General features: G+C 44.5%; 2 protein-coding genes across 2 annotated transcripts; both read left to right on the plus strand.

Annotated features, from left to right (window-relative positions):
• The first annotated feature begins 7,883 nt into the window (after positions 1 to 7,883).
• Positions 7,884 to 14,301, plus strand: tmx1 (thioredoxin-related transmembrane protein 1). The gene is made up of 8 exons (XM_061844374.1): positions 7,884 to 8,266; positions 8,889 to 9,004; positions 9,080 to 9,125; positions 9,219 to 9,347; positions 10,802 to 10,847; positions 11,621 to 11,722; positions 11,831 to 11,897; positions 13,401 to 14,301. The coding sequence occupies exons 1-8, from the start codon at positions 8,100 to 8,102 to the stop codon at positions 13,628 to 13,630; spliced, it is 903 nt and encodes a 300-aa protein (XP_061700358.1). The 5' UTR covers positions 7,884 to 8,099; the 3' UTR covers positions 13,631 to 14,301.
• A 5,971-nt stretch (positions 14,302 to 20,272) lies between these two features.
• On the plus strand, positions 20,273 to 24,051 carry LOC133513287 (dynein regulatory complex subunit 4-like). Its single transcript, XM_061843911.1, has one exon. The coding sequence runs from the start codon at positions 21,053 to 21,055 to the stop codon at positions 22,214 to 22,216; it is 1,164 nt and encodes a 387-aa protein (XP_061699895.1). The 5' UTR covers positions 20,273 to 21,052; the 3' UTR covers positions 22,217 to 24,051.
• The last annotated feature ends 268 nt before the right edge of the window (positions 24,052 to 24,319 follow it).

Here is a 24,319-nt window from a genome sequence, read left to right on the forward strand (position 1 = left end):
AGGCGGGGAGGGGGGGGGGGGCACGAGCCGAAAGAACCGCGACCACCGCTCCGCTGTCGTCACGTCGAGTGTCAAGCGAGTCCACCAGCCGCCGGCTGGAGGCTGCAGCCGCGCCGGGGGAGGGGGGGGGGGGGGAGCACCCGACATTTTGAACCAATAAGCGAGCGGCACCTGCTCCACTCGTCTTCCTATTGGTCCGCTGCTGGAATCCACTCAAGCAATTGGAGGACTTCAAAAGTTGTCTCTGTCGACTTCAATCAGCAACTTTATTTCTGATGAAAACAAGTTTGTCTTTAAAAATAATACATGTACAAAAAAATACAACACAAAATATACTTCACTGTGGCACATTTACATCCTTTTGGAAGGGATTACCAGGATACCAATTGCATCTGATTTTGTAATTAATTATGTATACATTAAAACAATAGATGTATTTTATGTGTATTGAACTAAAGTAGTATTTATTTCATCTTAAAAATGTTTTATATTTTACCATTTTTGGATTGATGTACTGTTCTAAACATTTAAAAGTTCATTATGTTAATATATTAGATTATTTATATTATTATTATTATTATTGTATATCTGATAGATGTCATAGTCTAAACGCCTGCAAGATTGCTCTGAAAACTTTCCTCCGCCAAAAGTTCCGACCGTCTTTTAGCAAACAGACGACAAATGGCAATTTGATCCGCGATACAATATTTCCCCGGCTCTCCGTGTTGATCCGCACCAAATGGCGGCCGAGGAGGCCCGCCGTCTATTTTTGGGAGCGTCGCGCTCGCCGACGCCCGCGGCGCGACGCCATTGTTCTCCGTGCAATCCGAGTGATGGGCCTCATCATATTTTGACAACGGATATTCAGAAAATGAGCACATGCGATTGGTCGGGTGAGGAGGTGTAAACTAGCGTACGACCTAGAAATAACCCCCCTCCAACTCCCCATGACATTTTTTTGTCAGCACTGATCCACTTACGACGCCCACTCCGTGATCCCGTGTTGTCCTTCCGCCTAACGACTGGGTTGCACGTGACATCACGCTTGTTAATCCGGGTCCTTGACCGCCATTGTTGCAGACAAGCAGTCAGCCCTCCATCGTCATCATGCCAGTCTCCGGATGTGGAAATCGCGGAAACGGAGACGTTGTGAAGAGATTTTTCCGTGTTCCAAAGATTAGATTGCATGAAGGAGACGATACGATGGAGTGATCGTGAAAAAAAACTTCACGGAAGTCGTTCAGATCCTTTGAAAGTACATCGTTGTGGAGGGTCTGTGGACGTTGTCATGGTGATGTCGTCTGCAACGCCTAGCTTGTCTGGAGAAATCGCGCGGCGATTATCACGTGATCGCAACCCAAGAACAGTGAGGAAACGAGGACAAGACCGATTTGTCGAAGTAGTGAGGCAACGAGGAGACGTGGTTCGCCTGAGAGGTGACGAAACGAGGAAGTGAGCGGTCGACGTGGGGAAGGGAGGAAACGAGGGATCGACCGGCAGCGAAGCTACAAGGAAACGTGGTAGGGCAGGAAAGTGAGGGAACGTGAAACCTTGGAGCATTACGAGGAAGTGAGGGATCACCTGGGAAAGTGGTGAAAATTCTGGTAGACCGGGACAATCGGGACGCGAGGACCCGCGGTAGGCCCAGTGAGCGAGGACGCAAAACCGCTAGCGGAACGAGGAAAGCGAGGCGGACCTGGGAAGCGAGCGATCGAGGGAACGAGAAATCGGAGTTAATACGCAAACGGGTTTTTTCCGCGGTTCTTCGAATTTGGCGTCTTCTTTGCTGTTGATCCGACTGACCGGGGTGACTGTTGCCATGGTTACCGCTCTGCCAAAGCGCAGGCGGCGCAGTCGAGCTCGCGAGCGCAAAAACGCTGCGCTCTCTCTCTCGCTCTCTCTCTCTCTCTCTCTCTCCACTCGCTTCCATCGCCGCGCGGCGCATTTATCCGGCGACAGCTGACGGGTGCCGGTCGTCGAGAAGCTTCGCCGGGGGCCGGCGTGGGCGTCTGGAAGCCAAAGCATCCCGCATTTCTCGGGATTTCGCGCTCGTTTTCGGCGCGGGGTAAGCGTACCCAATTTACCGCATTTCATCAAATAGGTGACCCGAAATCATCCGATTGAGATGACCTTAGAATAGACGGCGAGCGTTTATAGACGTGGGAGAAAGCCACGGATGTGCGAGTCATAAGTCAACCTCAAGTCCTGACCTGAGACTTTTGAGCAAGTCACAAGTTACCAAGAGGCAGGATCAAGTCATTGCTTTGCAAGTCTCAAGGCTATTTTGCCCTCGAGTCCCAAGTCCTAGACTTTGAAACACGACTTAGGACATGACTCTGGACTTGTTCGTCTCGACTTGGGACTGTACTCAGGACTTGAGGGCGAAGACTCGAGCCTGACTTGTGACTCGGCCAGCAACGGCTTGGTCTCAAATTCCGAGCGATTCCGCTAAATTCCAAGCAAGTCATAAGTCATATTATCTTGCTCGGTCACCACAAACAGTGCGCATAATTAATAATTCCAAACCAGTCTTATTGTCCATCCAACCATTTTCTTTGCCGCTTATCCTCACGAGGTTTGCGGGGAGTGCCGGAGCCTATCCCAGCTGTCAACGGGCAGGAGGCGGGGTACACCCTGAACTGGTCGCCAGCCAATCGCGGGGCACGTAGACACAAACAGATGCACTCACAATCACACCTAGGGGCAATTAATGTTGTATGTTTTCGGGATGTGGGAGGAAACCGGAGAGAACATGCAAACTCCACACAGGCGGGTGAGGGATTGAACCAGGGACCTCAGAACAGCGAGGCCAACGCTTTACCGGCTGATCCACCGTGTCGCCCAGTCTTATTGGCTTTAGCTTCATTATTTTCTCAATTAAATGCATTTTAAATGTTTTTTTTAATATTATTTATATTAACGCCAAAACACTTCGTTATGGTTCGCCGAATTGCATCGTTTGCTAATTTATGTTTGGCCGTTTTTGCTAACCAAGAAAAAAAAAACAAAATTTTTACAAACATATTGGCATTTTTTTAAAATTTGATATTGTAATGGTATGGGCGGCACGGTGGAGCAGCCGGTAAAGCATTGGCCTCGCAGTCCTGAGGTCCTGGATTCAATCCTGTGTGGAGTTTGCATGTTCTCCCCGTGCCTCCGTGGGTTTTCTCCGGGTACTCCGGTTTCCTCCCACATCCCAAAAACATGCAAGACTCTAAATTGCCCGTAGGTCTGATTGCCGAGTGTGGCTGTTTGTCTCTATGTGCCCTGCGATTGGCTGGCGACCAGTTCAGGGTGTGCCCCGCCTCCTGCCCATTGAGAGCTGGGACTTTTGCGGAAATGCCGTATTTAACCTGCTCCAGGGCTGGAGGGGCAGTGCCCCAACTGATCCAGCAGATGAGTCCGGTTAAGCTTTAGCTTTAGCATCCGGTTTTATACCCAACGTAGTCTCCAAGTCAGTCTTTTAAAGGCACAGAAAAGGGGAAATAGAATCAAAAATAAAGAAGTACAAGCGAGCCTGCTTCGGGGAACCGAAGAGCAGATGTCGGAGGATCCCGGTCGACATCTGGAGCCATCTGAGCGCCTTCTAATTACGTGGGAGAGTTCATCATCTGGTCTCACGTTCCCGCAACGGCGCTGCGGAAAACTACATAGAAATATGTTAATAAAAGCCATAAGAGCAAACATTAATGGAGAAAAACACAACCATCATTTTAAAATATCTTAACATAATGATATGAAAGAGCTCCAGCATTCAGCTTTCAGGTCTGTTTTTTTTTTTTTTTTTTTTTTTTTTTTAGCCACATCAGCCACGCTCATATTTCATTTTTTTTGCATCCAACCCCAAAACGGCACCAATTGTCTTACGTAAAGTGCTTGTCACAATGGCCCGGCGTCTAAGGAGGTCCAAATCGGTCATGACTCACGTAAACGCTCGCGTCTGAGAGGCGGGAAGGACCGTCGGAAGGCGTAGGAGGCACCGAGTGAGGTGAACGGAGGCGGGGGGCCGCGTCGCGTCCACCGTCATAACGTGATGTATTTATGTCGGCGGAGTGAAGCCTCCGGCTAAAGTGTGCGATAAACAGACATGGAGGGAACGCTTTAAAGGGGACATCTTATGGAAAATTTGACTCCATCTGTCCATTTTCTGAGCCGCTTATCCTCACCAGGGTCACAGGAGTGCTGGAGCCTATCCCAGCTGTCAACGGGCAGGAGGCGGGGTACACCCTGAACTAGTCGCCAGCCAATCACAGGGCACATTGAGATAAACACCCGCATTCCCAATCACACCTTGGAGCAATTTAGAGGGTCCAATTAATGTTGCGTGTTTTTGGGATGTGGGAGGAAACTGGAGTGCCCGGAGAAAACCCACGCAGGCATGGGGAGAACATGCAAACTCCACCACACAAGCAGGTCCGGTATTGAATCAATTCAATTCAATTGAAAAAAAATATACATTTTTTTTTAATGGTTTGATAAAAGTAATAAAGTACAACATGCTGTATATTGAACCGTAAATTATAGTCCAGGGCATCCAAGATCGAATTGCTCTACGTGGAAGCCACCACAAGACACCGAGAAACCGCCAAGTACCAACCAAACCAAAGCTTTCTTACCAACTAGAGTAGCTTGAAAAAGGGCATCCTGGGCATTTTCAACCAAGATTATCTTAAATTATCTATTCCCCCCAAAAATATGGAAAGGGCCCTTTAAAACGTAGACTATGTCTTGGTAAAACCAGCGAGGCCTCTTGTAAGGCTTCACTTATATGCTTTGTGATGTCGATAGCTGGGGGGGTTCACCTTTGCCTAGCCTCTCTGGCGACTCCCCAGGGTCAATAAGAAAACCAATCGCTGGTTACCAAGTCAACCTTTGTCCTCTCGGGTAGGCCCGCAGGGGGTCGGGGGGGGGGCAGAAGAGGGGGAGATTTACAGATGTGAATTGTCAGCAGCATTACAGTACACGCTAGCAAGCAAATTATTGAATACACGACAAGTACAGATCCGGAGGTGAGAACGTGTGCAACAATAGTCGGCGGCATTGTGTGTATTTTACCTGCTGGTGCCATTATTACGGCAAAAATGAAAAATGACGGCTTTCGCAAGCAACGTTTTATGGAACTACCACTTTTGGATCGCCGCCCAACACAAACAAACAGTTGCAAAACGGCTCCGACAGAAGCCAAAGCGTGTTCATGTCTTTGCCCCCCCCCCCCCCCCCCCCCCCCCGTCGCTCAAGGTGGACCCCCCCCCCCAGTCGCTCTGGGAGTCGGCTCTCATTACTGCAGGCTGCAAGGAAGCTCTCCTTTTGTTCGGCCCCGTGAAAACCAAACAGGTGTTGCAGAACTGGAGCACAATGAAAGATCCTCTTACAGCGGGGGCTTGCGGCGGCGTGTTCCCCCCCCCCCCCCGGGGGTAAAGAAAGAATAGTAACACCAGAAAAGGAGTTACAGTAGTTCACTCAGCAATATTGTTTATTAATTCGTGTAGCTTATTTTTTGGGGGGCTGGAGGGAACACCGAGAGATAAAACACGGCTGAGTATTCGGGCTGCTCTCTGTTTCGATCGTGATCTATTTGTTTGTGCAGAGGCGACACTCCACTGTGATAAATCAATATCTTTAATATCCTTTTTGCTACATTACATACAACAGTGCTGATAATTTTTTGCCTCCGTCTGTATTAACGTTTTCCATATTTTGGGACTTAAATGAGTTAATATACAGTAAAAGTGTTAATTTGATGTGTCCGGGAAAGGCTCCTCTTCCAGCTACTTCTGTTTGACCCAGTTTTGTATCCGCTTTGTCCATATTTGGCTAAGACCGCCCCCTTCCACTGATTGGTCGCCACAGCGCGGAAGGCCCCCTTTTGTGAGCGCACGTTTCTTGTTTACAGCGCTGGAGACGCAGGAGCAGATCTTCGCTAGTGACGCAGATGAGCTCGAGAAATTTCTAATAACCCGATTTTATTGATTGACACTGATTGAAATGTAGAGACGCATGGACGATTTCGATACATATTTCCCATTTACTGAGGCACCACAGAGCCAATATACTAGAAAAAAATTGGTTTGATAAAACGTGGGCATTTTAGCCAGTCAGATCTATTTATTCATGTACTTATCATTCCATTGCTGAATTCAGATAGATAGATAGATAGATAGATAGATAGATAGATAGATAGATAGATAGATAGATAGATAGATAGATAGATAGATAGATAGATAGATAGATAGATAGATAGATAGATAGATAGATAGATAGATAGATAGATAGATAGATAGATAGATAGATAGATAGATAGATGCTTTTCTCCTCTCTCGACTCCATGGGTGCCTTAATTGTCATGGCAGTCTGTGTTCATCATCAGTGCAATATTATCAAGCGATTTTATATTTAAAAAAAAAAGATGAGTCCATTAATTGGATGGCGGGTCCCCTTTGGAGGCCGCATCGCACGAGACACGGAGAGCGACGCGGCACATGCGAGTCCTTTCTTTGCTCGCTCGCTACCCACACGATGTGAGCGCTTCACGTTAATGGCTTCCTCGGACGGAAAATTATTTGTTGTTGCAGCTGTTTCCGCTGTCAAAAAAAAAAAGAAAAAAAATAATAATAAGCGGCAACACACGAACGTCATGAAATTTGAGGGCAGAGGGTCCACGGTGCAACATCCTCAGCTCGTTACCTCAAGGGTGTCATTTGCAAACAAAGAGCCATTAAAATACATTTTTTAGGGTCACCTCGGAGGAAGGGCGCAGATGGAGATGAATACATAATTATGAGTTCGCATGAGGTCGTCGCATAAGTTCAAAAAGTGAAGAAAATTTTAGACCGTCAAGGTGACTACAAAAAAAGTGTAAGATATGTATTATGTTGACTGATTAAAACAATAAATATCTTCAATGTGCATCAAATGTGAAATAATATTTTAATTCTGTTGATTTCAAGTGCGTCACTCATGTTTTTCTCACAGTATGGATAGAACAAGAAGGATAAATTAAGAAACGGAGAACTCGAGTGGGCTGACTCCATTTTTATGTATTTCCAAAGCATAAATTATGATCAAAATCAAAATCAATACTTCCAATTTTAACACATCCTTTTATATCACTCAACACTTCCTAAATCAGTGCTGCAATTTTCAAGATGAAAACGAGCCTTCACCTCGTGCAAAAGCATCCCAAACTATTCATGATGCTCCCACTTATTTCAGCCAAAATATGATTATTAAAGTGCAAGCAGTATATGGTTAAAAATGAGTCGCTAAATTTATGATCCAAGTCCAAAAGCATATTTGGTGTGTGTGTGTGGGGGGGGGGGGGAAGCTGCAAATTCTGCAATAACAAAAATCTACAAGTAATCATCGCTGCATAAATCGCCAAGACATAAATTTTATTGCAGCCATAAAACTAAAATCTGCAAAATGACGAAAATGAAGTTAACCCCTTCTAAACCAGAATAACATGCGAAAAGATCAACACCGCCATCTGGTGGTCATATGTTATACATACACGTACAGTATTCGTTTGTTGTTACTGTATTGCTAATTATTACTCATTTGAAATTATGCACGATATATACATTTTGAGTGTGTGTATATTAAAATCACTTTAAACCACGTCATAGCTGCAATGTTTTAACGAGGAACTAAAATATTATATAAAAGTATCTCAACGGTGCATTCAAGTCACACAAGGACAAATGAGGAACAAGAGGTCTGCGTACTTCAAAGGAAAAAATGTGTGATGACGATGAATAATTGATCTCAAAATTAAACAAAATAAACCTTCGGCGTATTATATACATTTTGGAGTTGTTGCTCTTTCTAACAACGACTTGACTCGGTCGTAGTGTGCGCTATTATGACGACTTTTGAACTGACTTCGATGTGACAATTTTTTCACGACCGCCATTAATTGCGAATAAAAGCGTATTCGCGTCCTCTGTTGTCTGTGTCAGTGTCGTCGTCGGGTCTTTGTCCGATGAAATTGGGCCCAGTTCCGACCCGAACCTGGCCAAAAGGGGAGAGGGCGGAGCTGACCTCAAACGCGTCATTACGGTAGTTCGTCTCTGGCTAGCTCAGCGGGCGGGAGAGCCACCATGTTCCCCTCGAGTCCGGTTCAAAAACGCCCTTCGCCGCTATGCTATCTCCTGCTGACCGCGTGCCTCGCGTCCTCGCTCGTTACCGGGGCCAAGATGGACAGCCTCCGGGAAGTCACCGACGGAAACTGGGAGGACATCCTGACCGGAGAGTGGATGATTGAATTGTCAGTAGCTTCGCTAAGCTAGCCACATGGAGGGCGTTTTGTCGTCGTACTTATTTTTTTTTTGGTCATTTTGAATGCACAAATGTTCATTTAAACTTCCCGTTACCACTCCTAAAATAAACGTTATTGTTTAAAATTAAGTTTGATAGTTATATTTTTTCGCTACTTTGGTTTCGGCTAACCACGTCCCGTTAGCAAGAAATGTGGTTTCCTTTCATTTCATAGTAGTTGGCGCGTATGCCCGGCAGTTTAGAGATTCCTTGTTCGAATCCCGCTCCCGTTCGGGGCACAGTCTCAAATGTTGTTCTCCTCTTGTAAATTTCAATCTCTGAAATAACGCCCCTAGCTAAAACTTAAGGACAAATTAAGGTTTGTCTTGTTTAAAGGCGCTGAACGGCTTCACTATAACCGGATTAAAAAAAAAAAAAATAAACTCGGAACTTAATGTCCAAAAACTGATCAATCGACACCAAGCTGTATATGAACATTTTACTCATTGCTATACGCCTGCAAAATATCAAAACGATCACTGCAATATTACAGATTGTGTTCAGGTTAAGCCTTTGCCTCTCCATAGGGGCTCTATTACCCAAAAAAAAAAAATTATCACATCCCCACACAGTTATGCGCCCTGGTGTCCGGCCTGCCAGCAGCTACAGCCGGTGTGGAAGGAGTTCGCCGACTGGGGGGAGGACATGGGCGTCAACATCGCCAAGGTGGATGTGACGGAGCAACCGGGTAAGGAGCCCCCACAAAATGTGCAAAATGATTTTATCAGTGAGCCTTAACCTCGCTGACCTTCTTGCGTGAAAGGTCTTAGCGGGAGATTCATCATCACGTCGCTCCCGACAATTTACCAGTAAGTTTTCCAGTGTTGTGTGTGTGTGTATGTATGTGCATTATTATCATTTTTTTGTTGTTTTTGCGATGTTATTTTTCGCGTGCAATGCAGTTGCAAGGACGGCGTCTTCCGCAAGTACCAGGGCGCCCGCACCAAAGACGAGTTCCTCAGCTTCGTGGAAGAGAAAAAGTGGAGTGCGGTGGAGCCGGTCTCGTCTTGGTTCGCGCCCTCGTCTTTTCTGTGAGTTGCCAGTGATGTCACTTGATTTCCTGTGCGTAAAAAAAAACAAAAAAAAAGAGATTCAAAAGTACTCACACTGACAAAAGCGTCATGCAGTGTGCACAGGAAAGAATTTGGGGAGCAATATGTATGTCATGCTGTGGCCTTTTTATTTTTTTTGCATCGTTTTATAGTTTGGAGCAACTGTATTCATTTAAGAATCATAAAGTTTATTAACCATATGAGTAAGGGCTAGGTTATTTGGCCATGAAATTAAATGCCATTTATCAGGATAAACATCAAATTTACAATTTTAATTGACTCAAATTTCAGATTTTAATCGACTTCACTTTGAATAATATCTCATGAATATTCAGGTACAAAAACATGAAAAAAGGTAATTTTGATATGTGATTTGACAGGTGCGTATGCGCCCGCACGTCATCGCACTCGCAAATCTGCACAGTCGAGCACGAAAAATCACGCGCGTAAAAATTGTTACGAGTAGAAATACATAGACGTCGCTTATTTTTTCTAGTCTTGACCAATGTTACCGCGAAGTTGCGCCACTGATCCAGCGTGGTATGTTTTTATTTTATTGTTTTTTAAACACGGAAGCACATGGCCGAGCTGCTGCTCAGCCTACCTCATAGTTTACCTGACGCCGCCCCACTCCGCTCTTAAAGGGGTACACTCGTAATTACAAACGGAGCACACACCCGCAATTTTATACCTGCGGGCATGACTGCTGGACCGCACCTGTACATTTTTCAAATGTGAGTGACTGGTAATGTCGGAACTAGACCAGAATGACATCCTGTATTTGGATCTCGATTAAGACATTAGCAAAATCCATTTTTGTTTTTTCATTTTGTGTGTGTGCATTTATTATATTGGTTATTGTTTTGTGTGTTGTGGCTGTTTTTGTTTTCTGTGTCTCTTGTTTGTTTTAATGTCTGTCTCGTGTTCAATGTCCAGCTATCCATTTCTGGGGCCGCTTATCCTCACAAGGGCCTTGGGAGTGCTGGAGCCTATTCCAGCTAGCTTCAGGCGGGAGTGGGGGGGTTAGACCTGAACTGCTTGCCGGCCAATCGCACGGCACATAGAAACAACCAACCATTTGCACTCAGTTTCACACCGAGGGGCAATTTAGAGTGTCCAATTAATATTGCATGTTTTTGGGATGTGGGAGGAAACCGGAATGCCCGGACAAAACCCACGCGGGCACGGGGAGAACATGCAAATTCCACACAGACGGGGGCCGTGATTTGAACCTTGGTCCTCAGAACTGTGAGGAAGACCCTCTAACCAGTCGTCCACAGTGCCGCCATGTTGTAATATTTAAAAAAAAAAAAAAAAAAACAGCCAATTTTTTTTCCCCGTTTTGAACGGGGTAATATCAAAATCATATTAAACCTTCTCTTGATGGTATGACATCTTGTCTGTGACTTTTATTTATTATTTTTTTTTTGCAGAATGAATTCCATGTCGGCTCTCTTCAAGCTGTCAATGTTCATCCGGGTAAGTCTCATCTCCACACGTGTTTAGTTCTAGAAAAGTGATTTAAAAAAAAATACTATCGAGGAAATTAGCATCTTAATATTGAGCAGTGGTTTTCAAACTTGGGGTGGGGTGGATTGTTCGCCTCGCTCGATCCACGCTGACGAAAACTCAAATCCTTCTCAATTTACTGTCGGCCATCTGTTGAGCGAAAGTACCGTAATTCCCGGCCTACAGAGCGCGCCTGGTTACAAGCTCACCGAGTACATTTGTAAAGTAAATACCATTTGGTACAAACATACGCCGCAGCTGTGTAAAAGCTAGAAGTGTCCACATTGAAACATGAGGTCTTTACAAAGAAAGATGGTACATAGAGTTTAATGCTAGCAGCGTGCTAACGCTAGCGCCACGCTAACAGGGCCGGTTCAAATAATTTACAGGTAAATATCACTGTGACACGCCAGTAACACAGCAGCAACACGCTGGCGCAGTGCTAAGAGGGCCGGTAAAAGTCACTTACTCGGCACATATATTCCAACAGTCTTATTCTTACCATTTCCGCTCGAGTGCCCCCTTGTGGGCATTAGAAAAAAATGCACAAATTAACCACATCACCGCATAAACCGCAGGGTTGAAAGCGTGTGGAAAAAGTCATGACTCGTAGGCCGTAAATTACGGTAATAGAAATTTTAGAAAATTCTAGAGGATGCTTCCAAGCTGCTTCAGACGCGCATGGCAAATTCCAATTAGCTCATCCACAAACGTGTTTTTTTTTGCCATGAATTTTCTCCCAGCGTTGCCATAACTACATGACAGGGCAAATGGGCATCCCCGTGTGGGGCTCGTACGTCATCTTCGGCCTGGCCACGCTCTTCTCCGGACTCGCGCTCGGACTGGTGAGCAAAAACGGAACTCTTTCCTCTATCATCTGTGAAGAAGCGTAATTAAATCCAAATCACCTTATTATAATATCAACTTGCAATAATATTTATTTGCGTTTTCAGCTGCTGGTGTTCATTGCCGACTTTGTCTTCCCATCACGACGATTGTCCTCACCAGACTACTACCAGAGTAAGTTTTCATCTTTTCATACATATTGTATAACAGGATATAATTTAAAATACTATATATATATATTTTTTTACAATTCATTATAAAGGCCAAATATTTTGCTTTCCCATGATAGGTTTTAAGTGTGGCGTTTACTTAAATGCCCGTATTTTTATAATTATTATTTTTTACTGTTCATTGATTTCCAAGAATTGATTAATTCCCGGCCTCCAAAGCGCACCTGGTTTTAAGCCTCACGCAGTATATTTGGAAAGGAAATACCATTTAGTACATACACAGGCCGCAGCTGTGTAAAAGGTGCAAGTGCCCACATTGAAACTTGAGATATTTACAAAGGAAGACAGTACACAGAGTTTAACGCTAACGCCGCACTGACACAAACGCTAGCGCCGCGCTAACAGGACCGGTTATAATAATAAAAAAAAAAAAAAAACATACCGGTAAAAATCACTGAGACACGGCAATAACGAGCTACCGCAGCACTAACGGGGCTGGACTGGTAAAAGTCACTTCCTCGGCACATGTATTCCACCGGTGTCACTCTTACCTTTCTTGCTTGAGTGCCCCCGTGCGGCTGTTAGAAAAAATTCACGCATAAACCGCAGGGTTGAAAGAGTGTGAAAAAAGTCGCGGTTTATAGGCCGGAAATTACGGTGTGTATATATATATATATATATATATATATTTTTTTTTTTAACCAGTGCAGCGCTACAGTGGGTATAAAAGTCTACACACCCCTGTCACATTCCAGGTTTTTGTAATATACATAAAATAAGGTCAAGAGAAATCATTTAAAGGCATTATTGTGACATTTAACCTTTACAACTTCATTGGAATAAAAATACATATTTTTGAGAGGGGAGGTAAATATAAATGATCTAAGATAACGCGGTTGCAGAGGTCTGCACACCCCCTTATACACGGGTATGTTCAGAATTAATCAGATTTAAACTCACGGTAAATGGGAGTCGGCGCAGCAATGCCACCATTTAAAGTGCCCCCGGCTCATCCCAAATTAAGATCAGATGTTCTAGTAGGCTTTTTTTGGCCTTTTTGTAGTCGCTGCTGCAGCACAAGCACATGGTCAGCATACGAAGGGATCTCTTGTTCACCATCATGCTTTTTTATTTTTATTTCTCCTGTTGAAAATATATTTTTTTTTCTAAATTCAAATTGTCCGTGTTATTGCTCACATTAAGGGTGTAAAATGTTTTGAAATGATTTCTCTTTTTTAAAAAAAAAAGAAAAAAAACCAACAACAACAACACAAAGTCCTGGCAATTTAAGACAGGTGAGTGGACATTTTCTATTTGGTGTAACTTGAGCAGCCTGGGTGGAAACCCCATCCCGATTTAGGTCCTTGAAACTTGCCGCTACAAAACTCGATGGAACGTGACTGTGGGCCGCGAACTCGGCGCGGGGCTTGATTTTCAAGACTCGAGCCCTGCTTGGGCGCTTGTAAACGGGTCGGTGCAACCCCTCATTGTTGTCGCTGACGCACAGAGAAACAAACGGCAGACCAGGCCCGGCTCCTCCAGCGGCAGCGGGAGGAGGAGGACCGCGAGGCCGACGGCGAAGAGGACGACGACGAGGAGGAGGAAGAGGAGGAGGAAGACGACGAGGCGTGGAGGACGCGGCAACCCCACGGGGCCTCCCCCGAGCCTAAAGAACCGGGCGTGAGGAAGAGGGCGGTGGGCACGCGTGAGGAGGAGGATGAGGAAGAAGACACATAGGGAGGCGGCATGGGGTGTCACTTCATCTCTCGAGTGGGAGCGACCTCACACTTCTAACCACGTTTACGACGCGCCTCCCTTCCTCGTCCTCTTCGGGCCCCACGGCGGCTTCACCCGGGAACAAAACTCGAGCGTCGGGAGGTTGGTGGAGCTGTCGGGAGTTTGCGGTGTACTTTTTTCAGCTATGCATCCTTTTTTTTTTTTTTTTTAAATTGTTTTTTTTTTTATAACTGTTTCATTTCGTGTACATAAAAGCCCCCGTAATAGCGTTTTGATGGCTCATAAGTGCAATGTCCGCCCCAAGCCAAAAAAATGCCGGGAAAGTTGAAAACTTTCCACGGAAAGTATCGAGAATATGTGAAAATAAAGGGGGAAGAATTATTTTTTTTTCTCTTGACAGGGAACTCGGTCCCCGTAAAGAGGGAAAAGTAATAATAATGAACTTGTAGTACCGCCAAATCGCCGCAGATGCAAATGGTGGCGCTACACTGGAAATTTACCATCAATTTTCTCCCCCTTTGGAATTTTACCTGAGGCACATTTTATTTTACAATAATCTCGCTGCACGACGTCAGACAAAAATGTCACAAAATGTATATACAGGTACGTCTCAATAAATTAATGTCAAAATCAATCAGGTGGTTCGCTTGAAAAAAAGAAACTCCAATGTACCCCGCACATCAAGTTATTTTTTTTAAAGTAATGTACATAATTTTTGATTATAATACAGCAAATAAAAATGGTTCTATAGGAACCAGAATATTACGTAATGATCAAAAGTTTTTTAATACAGATTTTTAAAAAGAATTTCCCCAAGTGCTTAATGAATCTATAATGTGTGAGTACCGAATAAATGGACATTTATTACCATATTCTAGTTTATTGAAATATCCCTGTAGTGACTGATCTCGTCAAAATTGACTCAAATTTCCTGGCAACAGCTGTACACACAAGTTAGTTGTGTTTTGTGGACGAGCGTTTAATTGTTCTGTCTTACTGTAATTGCTGGTCTAGATCAATGGAAAAACATTTGTAGTATGGATTAATACTAATTGTAACTTTTCTGATCAATTAAGGGCAATTGGTCAATTTTCCGCACTCGGAAGTCGGATTAGTCACTCCGGGTTTGCCATGCACTGTTCTGTAAACGTCATTTTTTATTTTTATTTTTAAATACAGTGGAACCTCTAACGTAACATTTTCCTCATAAAAATTCATGTAAAATAAATCTGTTTCATATTCAAACCCCAACACTCCTTGATGAATTCTAAAGGGAATTAATATGTAATATGGAGTGAAACCCGACACGGTGGGATCTGGAAAGCGTTGGCCTCGCAGTCCTGAGGTCCCGGGTTCGATCCCGGAACCACCCGTGTGGGGTTTGCATGTTCTCCCCGTGCTTGCGTGGGGTTTCTCCGGGCACGCCGGTTTCCTCCCACATCCCCGAAAACATGCAGCATTAATTGGAAATCAATAAATTGCCCCTAGGTGTGATTCTGAGAGGCTGTTTGTCTCTCTGAGCCCTACGATTGGCTGGCAGCCAGTTTGGGGTGTACCTCGCCTCTTGCCTGTTGACAACTGGGATAGGCTCCAGCACGACCCTCGTGAGGATAAGCGGCTCAGAAAATGGACAGATCGAGTCAGACCTTGGCTATTAAGTGTTTTGCTTTTAGCCATATTTGCTTACATCATCAGTAGCATTGCAGTCATTGACAAGTTTACACACACACGCATAGGAATTTAGCAATTATAAGTAATCATACTCGAAAAAAGACTAAAATGAACCAAAATGTCTTCGACTCAATTGACATCATGGCACAGCCTTCTATCGGTCAGCAGCTAAGGTTTTGAGTATATTAGCGTTTAGCATTGGTACCGTATTACAGTATTGAGTATATTCATATACACAATGGTAAAAATAAGTTGAACGCAGTAAAATAATGAGAAAAAATTGTATAACTGCACACATCAAGACGACGACGTTGATCGAGAAGCTTCTCTGGTCAGAAGATATGAGTTCAGCTACGTTAGCATATAGCATTGTTAGCATTAGTATTCTACAGTGTAGTAGCAAAAAAATAAAACTTGTCGTTAATGGTGACACGCTTTAGAGGTTCTGCTGTACTCCCCCCCCCCCCCCAGTGCAAAAATATTTTTGCACACTTGCACTTTTATCAGCAACGCCGGCGCGTTGTTGACAAATGAGTTGAAAAGTCATCTTATAGAAAGATTTCTAATTGATGTACATTATGTAACAAATGTCTCTCGACGTGTCCATCCCCCCCAAAAGCAGCTTGCGTGTTTCTAGAATTATTTGAACATTTCAATTTCATGGTTTTTTTTTTTTTTAATATCCATTTAATCATTTAAGTGTTTGTTGAAAAATGTGATATTTCTCGGACGTGACGTAACCTGACCACTATTTCGGGTGTTCTTGTCACTTGTTTGGACATTTTCTTTCAATAAATCCGAATAAAAAATTGAAAACAAGGCAGAAATTTTATTTTGTGCGTTTTCACAATAAAGGAGTAAAAACGGCAAAAGATTTTTTCCAAACAATCTGACTGTAGGTATAAAAAAAATTATTTTCATTGTATCGCAGTAAGGCATTTCTTCCAGTAGATGTCACTTTCTGAGCTCTTAAAATGTTATGTCAGGGGAACAGGATGAAATATTTTATCTTTATTGCTTTTCCTGGCATTGAAAAGGGAATTTTTAGTCAAATCGTGTACAGATGCTCGCCAGCAGGACACTTTATTAGGTACACGTGCAAAGTTCTCAACGTATTGTGTATGATAAGTGTTGATTCCTCCTTATTCTTTGACGTTTTTAGTGATTCCACCGCAGATGGACAACGTTGACGGGAAAAGATCAATCGTGCGATGATAGCAAAAAGGAGAGGAAATGGAATTCATCGTAACACAGTGGTGCGAGTGCGGTTTGGCATTTTTTTCTTGTTTTTTGAATTTGTGTGCGCGTACGTTAATGGTTCCCAGGAAGCACGAAGTCAGCCAGCCGAGCGAGCGTTTCCACGGAGACGGCGTGGTTTTGTTGCGGCCCCTCGGCACCTGACCCCCAAAGTCACATCTGGTCCCGGTGTCCGGTTGGAAAACAGATGCGTACGCATCCTGATATTTGCGCTTGGCTGGAAACGGGCGTGCGTTTGGACTTCGGAATTCCACTAAATTGGGGGACACCGGGGAAAGGGCGGGAGAGTTCACTTGCTTCGTGCTCTTGCTGAGCACAAAAAATGCTAAAAACCAAACAGGAAAAACTTGATGGTTCAAATCAACCGAGCTCGTGTCGATGACGGAGTGAGTTACTCTTGTTAGGCAGTGAATGGCGGCACGGTGGATCGGCTGGTAACGCCTTGCCCCCACAGTTCTGAGGTTCCGGGTTCAATCCCTGGACCCACCTGTGTGGAGTTTGCATCTTCTTCTCCCCGTGCCTGCGTGGGTTTTCTCCGGGCACTCCCACATCCCAAAAACATGCAACATTAATTAGACAAAATTGTGAGTGCGGCTGTTTGTCTCGATGCGCCCTGCGATTGGCTTGGCGACCGGCTCAGGGTGTACCCCGCCTCCTGCCCGTTGACACAAGGGATAGGCTCCGGCAATCCCCGTGACCCTTGTGTGGATAAGCAGCTATGAAAATGAATGGATGGATGGATGGATAGTAAGTGACTGGCTGAGGTCTGGTGGATTATTGAGTGTTAATTGTTGAGTTAGTGAGTGATTCGGTCGTATTAAAGTTGTTATTCACTGACTCCGCTAATTATTTAGCAAGCGGGTTAAGTCATCCAGCGATTGCGCGACATATTTAGCGAGGGACTTCCTGAAAAGTGGAGCTGTTCAGTGAGTTATTGAGGTGCACGCACAATGAGTTAGTGAGTGATTGGATTAGTAAAGGAGTTATTGAGGGAGTTAAAAGTAGAGTTAGTCAGTAAATGAGCCTGTTATTTAGTCAGCTAGTTGTCCAGTGATTGTGTTACTTTTGTAGCGATTTGTGATACTGAGTTATTCAAATATTGTGTTATCAATTGTACTAAGTGAGTTATTCAATGATTGTGTTATTAATTGCGTGATTGTGAGTTAGTTATTGGCGGAGTTAATTGTGGAGTTAGCTGTGTGATTGGAGAATTTAATTAGTTAATAAATTGTAGCGTGAGCTTTTTACCGAGTTAGCTAGTTGAACAGTGAGTTAGCGATTGATTATTTTTGATTTACATATTGAATTAGTTATTTAAGAAGAGGTTTGGGTAAGTTTTTCATAGTTGGTTGAATGCTTCGCTGACTAAACCTTGAACCTTCATTTGGATGCTACTCGGATGATTTATTAGTTTTAGGTTAATTCAAGTTTTAGCTGCTGAGCTAGCTAAACAGTAACAATCAGTATCAAGCATGGGGGAAGATGTATGGTGGGGGCTACTTCCTGGTTCAAAGAGGACAATGATCAAATGACCAAAAGTTCAGCCAACAAAAACATATTTTTTTAGCACACCGGAGCTGCTAGTTAGCAGGATACTTCCTGATTCACAGCGGACAATATTAAATAAGATAACTGGAGTGTAGTGTTTTTTTTTTTTTTTGTATTCTGGCTAGCGTGGAAACGATCACCGTGTAAATCAAATGGGAGAATTTGTCAGACAACAATGAAAAGGAATAAAAAAATAAGACTTCACACATGATGATAGTTTGTGTTCCGAGTTTAGTTTTCCTTTCAAACCGAGCTCAGTTTGAGGTCTTCGCAATGAAAGCGCCGCACTATTATTATTAGCCTGGGTTGTAAACCAGCACAGTGAGGAAATCTTTTGTTATTTTTATTTATTTTTTTCTTCCCCCAAGGAGGCATTTGAACAGAGCCCGGTCGCATTGTTTGGATTTCACGCTCGACATGCCGACACATTCCCAAATGTTAGCTTGGGTTCATCCCGCTGAATGGAGGGCAGGTCCCAACTTGTGTGCGCGAGCTCACCTGCGGTCACGCTTCAGCGCATTTTTGCCTCACACAAACCAACACACGTTGCGGCCGCGTCAAAATGACTTTTCAACAATTTCTTAACTTCCTGTGTTTTTTCACGGGGCCTTGAGACTTTTTTGGTGGATCTGACAAGCCTACCAAATTTCCTGTCGCTAAGGGAATCTGGTTTCGGGGGCTGATTTATTTGAGTAAATACTGAGCTAAAGTCGGCACTTACAATCAAAATGGAGACTTTCTATGTGTTTTGCTACTTTTTGTACGCCTGCTCATTGACATTCCGACCAAAAATCTTGTTGCTATGCAAAACTGGCTTTCTGGGAAGTTTATTTTGTTGCTAAACTCTCGTAAGGCCTACCAAGCCTAAACGGGAAAGTGTATTTTGAGTTTTTTGAGACTTTTTTTGGTGGGTCTGCCCATGATAGACAAGCCTACCAAATTTCCTGTCGCTAAGGGAATCTGGTTTCGGGGGCTGATTATTTTCGTAAATACTGAGCTGAACTTGGCACTTACAATCAAAATGGGGACTTCCGATGTGTTTTGCTACTTTTTTGTACGCCTGCTCTTTGACATTCTGACCAAAAATCTTGTTGCTATGCAAAACTGGCTTTCTGGGAAGTTTATTTTGTTGCTAAACTCTCGTAAGGCCTACCAAGCCTAAACGGGAAAGTGTATTTTGAGTTTTTTGAGACTTTTTTTTGGTGGGTCTGCCCATGATAGACAAGCCTACCAAATTTCCTGTCGCTAAGGGAATCTGGTTTCGGGGGCTGATTATTTTCGTAAATACTGAGCTGAACTTGGCACTTACAATCAAAATGGGGACTTCCGATGTGTTTTGCTACTTTTTTGTAAGCCTGCTCTTTGACATTCCGACCAAAAATCTTGTTGCTATGTGAAACGGGCTTTCTCGGAAGTTTGTTTTGTTGTCAAACTCTCGAAAGGCCGACCAAGCCTGAAAGGGAATCTGAATTTTCAGATGTTGGAGACATTTTTTGGTGCCAAATTAATTTCACCTAATGAAAGCGACTACAAGACCACTTTTTCAGCATCAAATTTTGTCTACTAGAAACCTTTCAAAAATTAATTTAATCTTGTGCTAATACAAGGCCTCCAGATTAAAAAAACGTTGTTAATGTATTTGGTTGTGATCCCTTAAAAACATTTTACACTCCCACAAAAATGGAAGTACCGCGCTACATTAAGTGCAATGTTCGAGGTGGCAGTTATAGCCTCGATGTGCCTGGCTAGCATGGATTAATATTTCATTACTTTTAAACAAAGAAAATTGATTTGATTGAATTAAAATAATGAAGGTACCACTGCAAGTGGCAAAAGAAATGCTGGTTTTGGTAGAATTTTGGTCTAATTTTAATCTTTTAAGTAGGATACTTGCCAGTAGTGCTACAACAGAGCTAGCTAGCAAGCGTTAGTTAGCCTAGCTTCATTTTTCTGGCGCTTGCGGCTGATGTTTGGACTTTCTCGAGGACAAAATAACAGCGTTTGTGGTTTTCTCGATTTCGTAAGGACGCAGTTGCGGGTAAGCCTGGAATTATTTGGACTGTAGTTCCCTTCCCAGAGGAGGAAGAGGGTGGATCCAGCAGCGGTGACAATGTCAAAACCTCTCTCCCGGGAACTCTAAAGAAGAAAACGCTTCCATCCTTGAAGAAGAAAAAAAAAAAAAACAAAACGCTTTGGTCAACATCCGAAAAACACAAGCCTGAAAAACCATAATTCTTCTCAGATGTATCAGCGACGCTGCGGAATGCAGTAATCTGTTGTGTTTGGTGGAAACAGACAACGGTGCCTCGGAGACACTTAATCCTTTCCCAAACGTTCCTCGGTTCAAGTTTTAAGTTACAACAAAATCTCGTTTCCCCGGTGGAACATTTTTTTTATTAGTGTACGGTTGAGAGTTAAGCAGCAGTCCACATAGTTCGCAGTACGATGAAATCTCAAGGTCCTCCTCGCTCTTATTACTCGTGTTGTTTTTTAATTAGATCAATATTGTCTACAAAATTATCTGGCAGTTGTACCTAGAGATGAGCATGTTGAAACATAGTGTACTTGGTCCAAGATTGTTTGCTCTTCCCGTGTAGGTCTTTGTTTCGCATTTTCCCGAAGTAGCTTTCTTCAGCTCTTGGTACACCCAAAAATTAAGGGTTCGAATACTTACCTGTTTTAAGGTGACCAAAACAAAATACATTATACATAATAAAAGTGTAAAGATGTCATCTATGATGTTTAATGATGCCCGTCGTGTCATCTAAACCCGTCGACTCTTCAAAGAACACCTCATGGACAAAGATGACATCACAGTTCCGGTTCCAAAATAGTCAGTGGACTAAGTTCTGTAACACCAGAAAATCACGTCAAACGCAATCAACCGGTTGTCCTTAAGACAGATCCAGGTCTTGTTTTTGGTATCGTTCTTAAGTGTTTTCCAAGATGGCCGGGAAAGGGAAGGGCAAAGGTAAAGGCAAGGCGGTGGAAGTGAACGACAACATGCCCCTGACCGAGATGTCGGAGGAGCAACTGACCGAACGCGTCGCTAAGATTACGGAGGAGCTGGGGCGGATCCAGGAGGAGAAGAAAAACTTCCAGCTCATGAGGGACCAGGTCAAAGCCTTCTGGGAGATCTCGAAGCAGAAACTGCAGGACGTGAAGGACAAGCTGCGCGAGGGTAGCATCGTCCGCGACGAGGCCAAGATGCGCCACCGGATGAAGGTGGCCAAGTACCAGCAGAAAGTCCGGCACTTGGAGTCAGAGTGCCATACCAACATTTCACAACTGAAGCTAGACGGGGCAAGTTTCTCCACCATCAATGACAACAAACGCTTCGAGATGGAGCAAGGGGCACTGAATGAAATCCGGAGTCTGCAAGTGGACCTTAGTGAGAAAGAGCTCTACAGCCAAAACCATATCGAGCAGCTTAAGTTCGAGCAGGCGTCTAAGCTGGTGGACATCAATGTGCCGCACGACTGGCGGACGGTGGAGCTGGAGGCCAAACACAACGCCAAGATCCTCCCGATGATTGAGGCGTCCGAGAAGAAGCTGGAGGCCGAGATCAACATCCTGGACACGCAAATGCAAATCCGTCTGGAGTCCCTGAAGAAAGAGCACGACGGCGCCTTTCGCCACGCATTAAAGCAAAGCTGGGAGTTCTACCAGGCCCACATGGAGGAGATCTCGCTCCTGGAGAAGCAGCTCACCACGCTCATGTGCCAGGGCGTGGTGCGCCAGCTGTCGTCCATCCAGAAGCAGCCGTCGTGCCCGCAGGAGAACCTACAGCAGGACAAGAAAAAGCTGCAGGAGCTCCACAGGCAGTTGGAGAAACACAATGAAGACAAGGCCCAGAGAGAGGCTAGTGACGCTCGACTCAGGGACCTGGAGGAGGAGCTGGAGGAGCTCTCCATCAGGCACGGCACCCTCGTGCAGGACCTGGAGGGCAAGGAGCAGGAGCACCAGGATCTGTTCAGGAACCAAGCGGCAGGTCTTCTGGATGCCCAGCACCGCAATGGACTGCGGACACGGCAGTTGGAACTCAAGCTGCAAGCTGCCGCCGAAACACTGAAGAAGCTGGAGAGGAGCCTCAGCACCGCGGGAGACTGACTCCGGAGACCGCGTTCACTGGCACACCGGGAGGTCTGGACTCCTCCCTGACGGACCTGGAACTGGAGACGCATGGATGGGGGGCGTTGGAGCTCATATGTGGAGTTTACGGACACAAGCAACACAGCTCGGAACTTGAGTCATCTTGGAGCGTAGACCTGGAGCACGCCTCAGGACAGACCAAATCTATAATCTCTTTAGTACAAATGCTTCAAGACCGCAGTTTAGTGGATTTTTCAGGTGTCCGTACTGTACCGTATTTAGTTTTTTCCCCCGCTATTTGCAATTTCAGAATCGGCCTTATTACTTTTTCCAACCTCCACGGATGACGAAACCTTACAAAAAGATGGAAATAGAGAGCGGTGAAGTGAGCCGTTGTTGAGAGCTCGGTTGATTGAGATCTCGGGGACTTACGAGGCGGGGGGAAAAAAGGATCGCGAACGAGGGAACGTTAAGAACAATGATGCAATAGATTCAAAGTGGAAAGTTGTATTCGCCGCAATTATTTCATGTCGTTGGCGCCGAGAACGATTAGCGACGAGTAATACTCGAGTTGAATCAGTACTTGTACTTGTATTTCTATTTATGTACCCGGTTGAAGTACTTTAACCACCGTTGCCCCGCCATAAAATTGTCAAGGCAAATATCATCAGATTGCACGGCGTTGCATCAGATGTGGAATTTCACACTTCAGTGAGTTCTGCGCCTGCGCTACCTGGACGCCCTCCGCCGGGTCCGTTTCGTGAAAAGCCGTGACGCAACAGTCAGGACGGAATTTACTTTCACACAGAACCCAACGAGGACCGGATAGTACTTCCTGTAATTGAATAGTTAACGTGGGAAGTAGCATTCTTTGGGCTAGCGGAAAAAAAGTTCTGCTGTTGTGTCTTCTTTACCAGCCAGTCTGGCACCCAAAATTTTTCAAGGTTGGTAAAAAAAAAACAAAACCCTGCGACTTCCTCGCGAGATAAGTTTACAACGTTTATCCTGAAAACACATCGCCCCCGGAATCCGCGCACGGGTCACAATGCCCGAAGACGGCTCAAGCTAATCTACTTCCCGCTGATTGTTGGAGCCGCCGGCATGGTCGCGGTTGATAAAACGGAGTGGAGTCAACACTAGCGTGCCGGTCCCAAAAAAAAAAAAAAAGTGGCACGGTATTGTGATTAGGTGGTGGGAAACGGGGAACTGGTTCCAGGAACAACAAGAGTTGTTTCAAAAGTCCGGATATAGAGTTTTTATTTATTCGTCGCACGGTGGCTCAGATCTTTTTCACCCCGACAAAATCCGTCTTTATTCCTGTGGAGATGATGATGCCAGTTGGGTTATTTCTAAAACCGCATTATTTGGCAGAATTGAGCTCGGTGGACTTTCCAGAATCCAGACCTGTATTCTTTTTCGAAATACTTGTGTAATTAACTCCGAAAACTGCTGCCGTGTAGCGCTCGTCCCTCAAGTCCGAGCTCCGTGATCAAAGAGAAAAATTGGCCCAGTTATGGCTCGTTTTTGACTTGTACAGTATGAGAAGGCGCCACTGTATACCAAATCAATATTCTGCATTGATTTCAGTGGAAATGTCATGAATCCGTTTCAGCCCCTGAAGAAATCACAACCGTTTGTGTGTTTAATAAGGAAAAATAGCACTATATTGTCTCAAAACAATAAAATCGCATGTAAACTAATTACTGTATGTACTGCAGCATTTGTGTTGGATGTTTGTTCCGTTCAATAAACAACGGGCAGGGCATTGACTCCTGTGGTTCTCCTTGCCCACATGCATTGGCATCGCAGTAACCTGCCGGTAATTTATTTTTGGGTAGCGGTGGATCTGAAGCCTGCTCATACCCCTAATTTATAATTTCAAACAACATCCATCCATTTTCTTAGCCGCTTATCCTCACAAGGGTCGCGGGGATCGCTGGAGCCTATCCCAGCTGTCAACGGGCAGGAGGAACTGGTTGCCAGGAAACGAGAGTGCCTAGAGGAAACCCACGCAGGCACGGGGAGAACATGCAAACTCCACACAGGCGGATTGAACCCGGGGCCTCAGAACTGTGAGGCCGACGCTTTACCAGGTGCGCCGCCGTGCCGCCTTTAAAGCAA

The sequence above is a fragment of the Syngnathoides biaculeatus genome, chromosome 15 (assembly GCF_019802595.1).
Source record: "Syngnathoides biaculeatus isolate LvHL_M chromosome 15, ASM1980259v1, whole genome shotgun sequence".
Taxonomy (NCBI): Eukaryota; Metazoa; Chordata; class Actinopteri; order Syngnathiformes; family Syngnathidae; genus Syngnathoides; species Syngnathoides biaculeatus.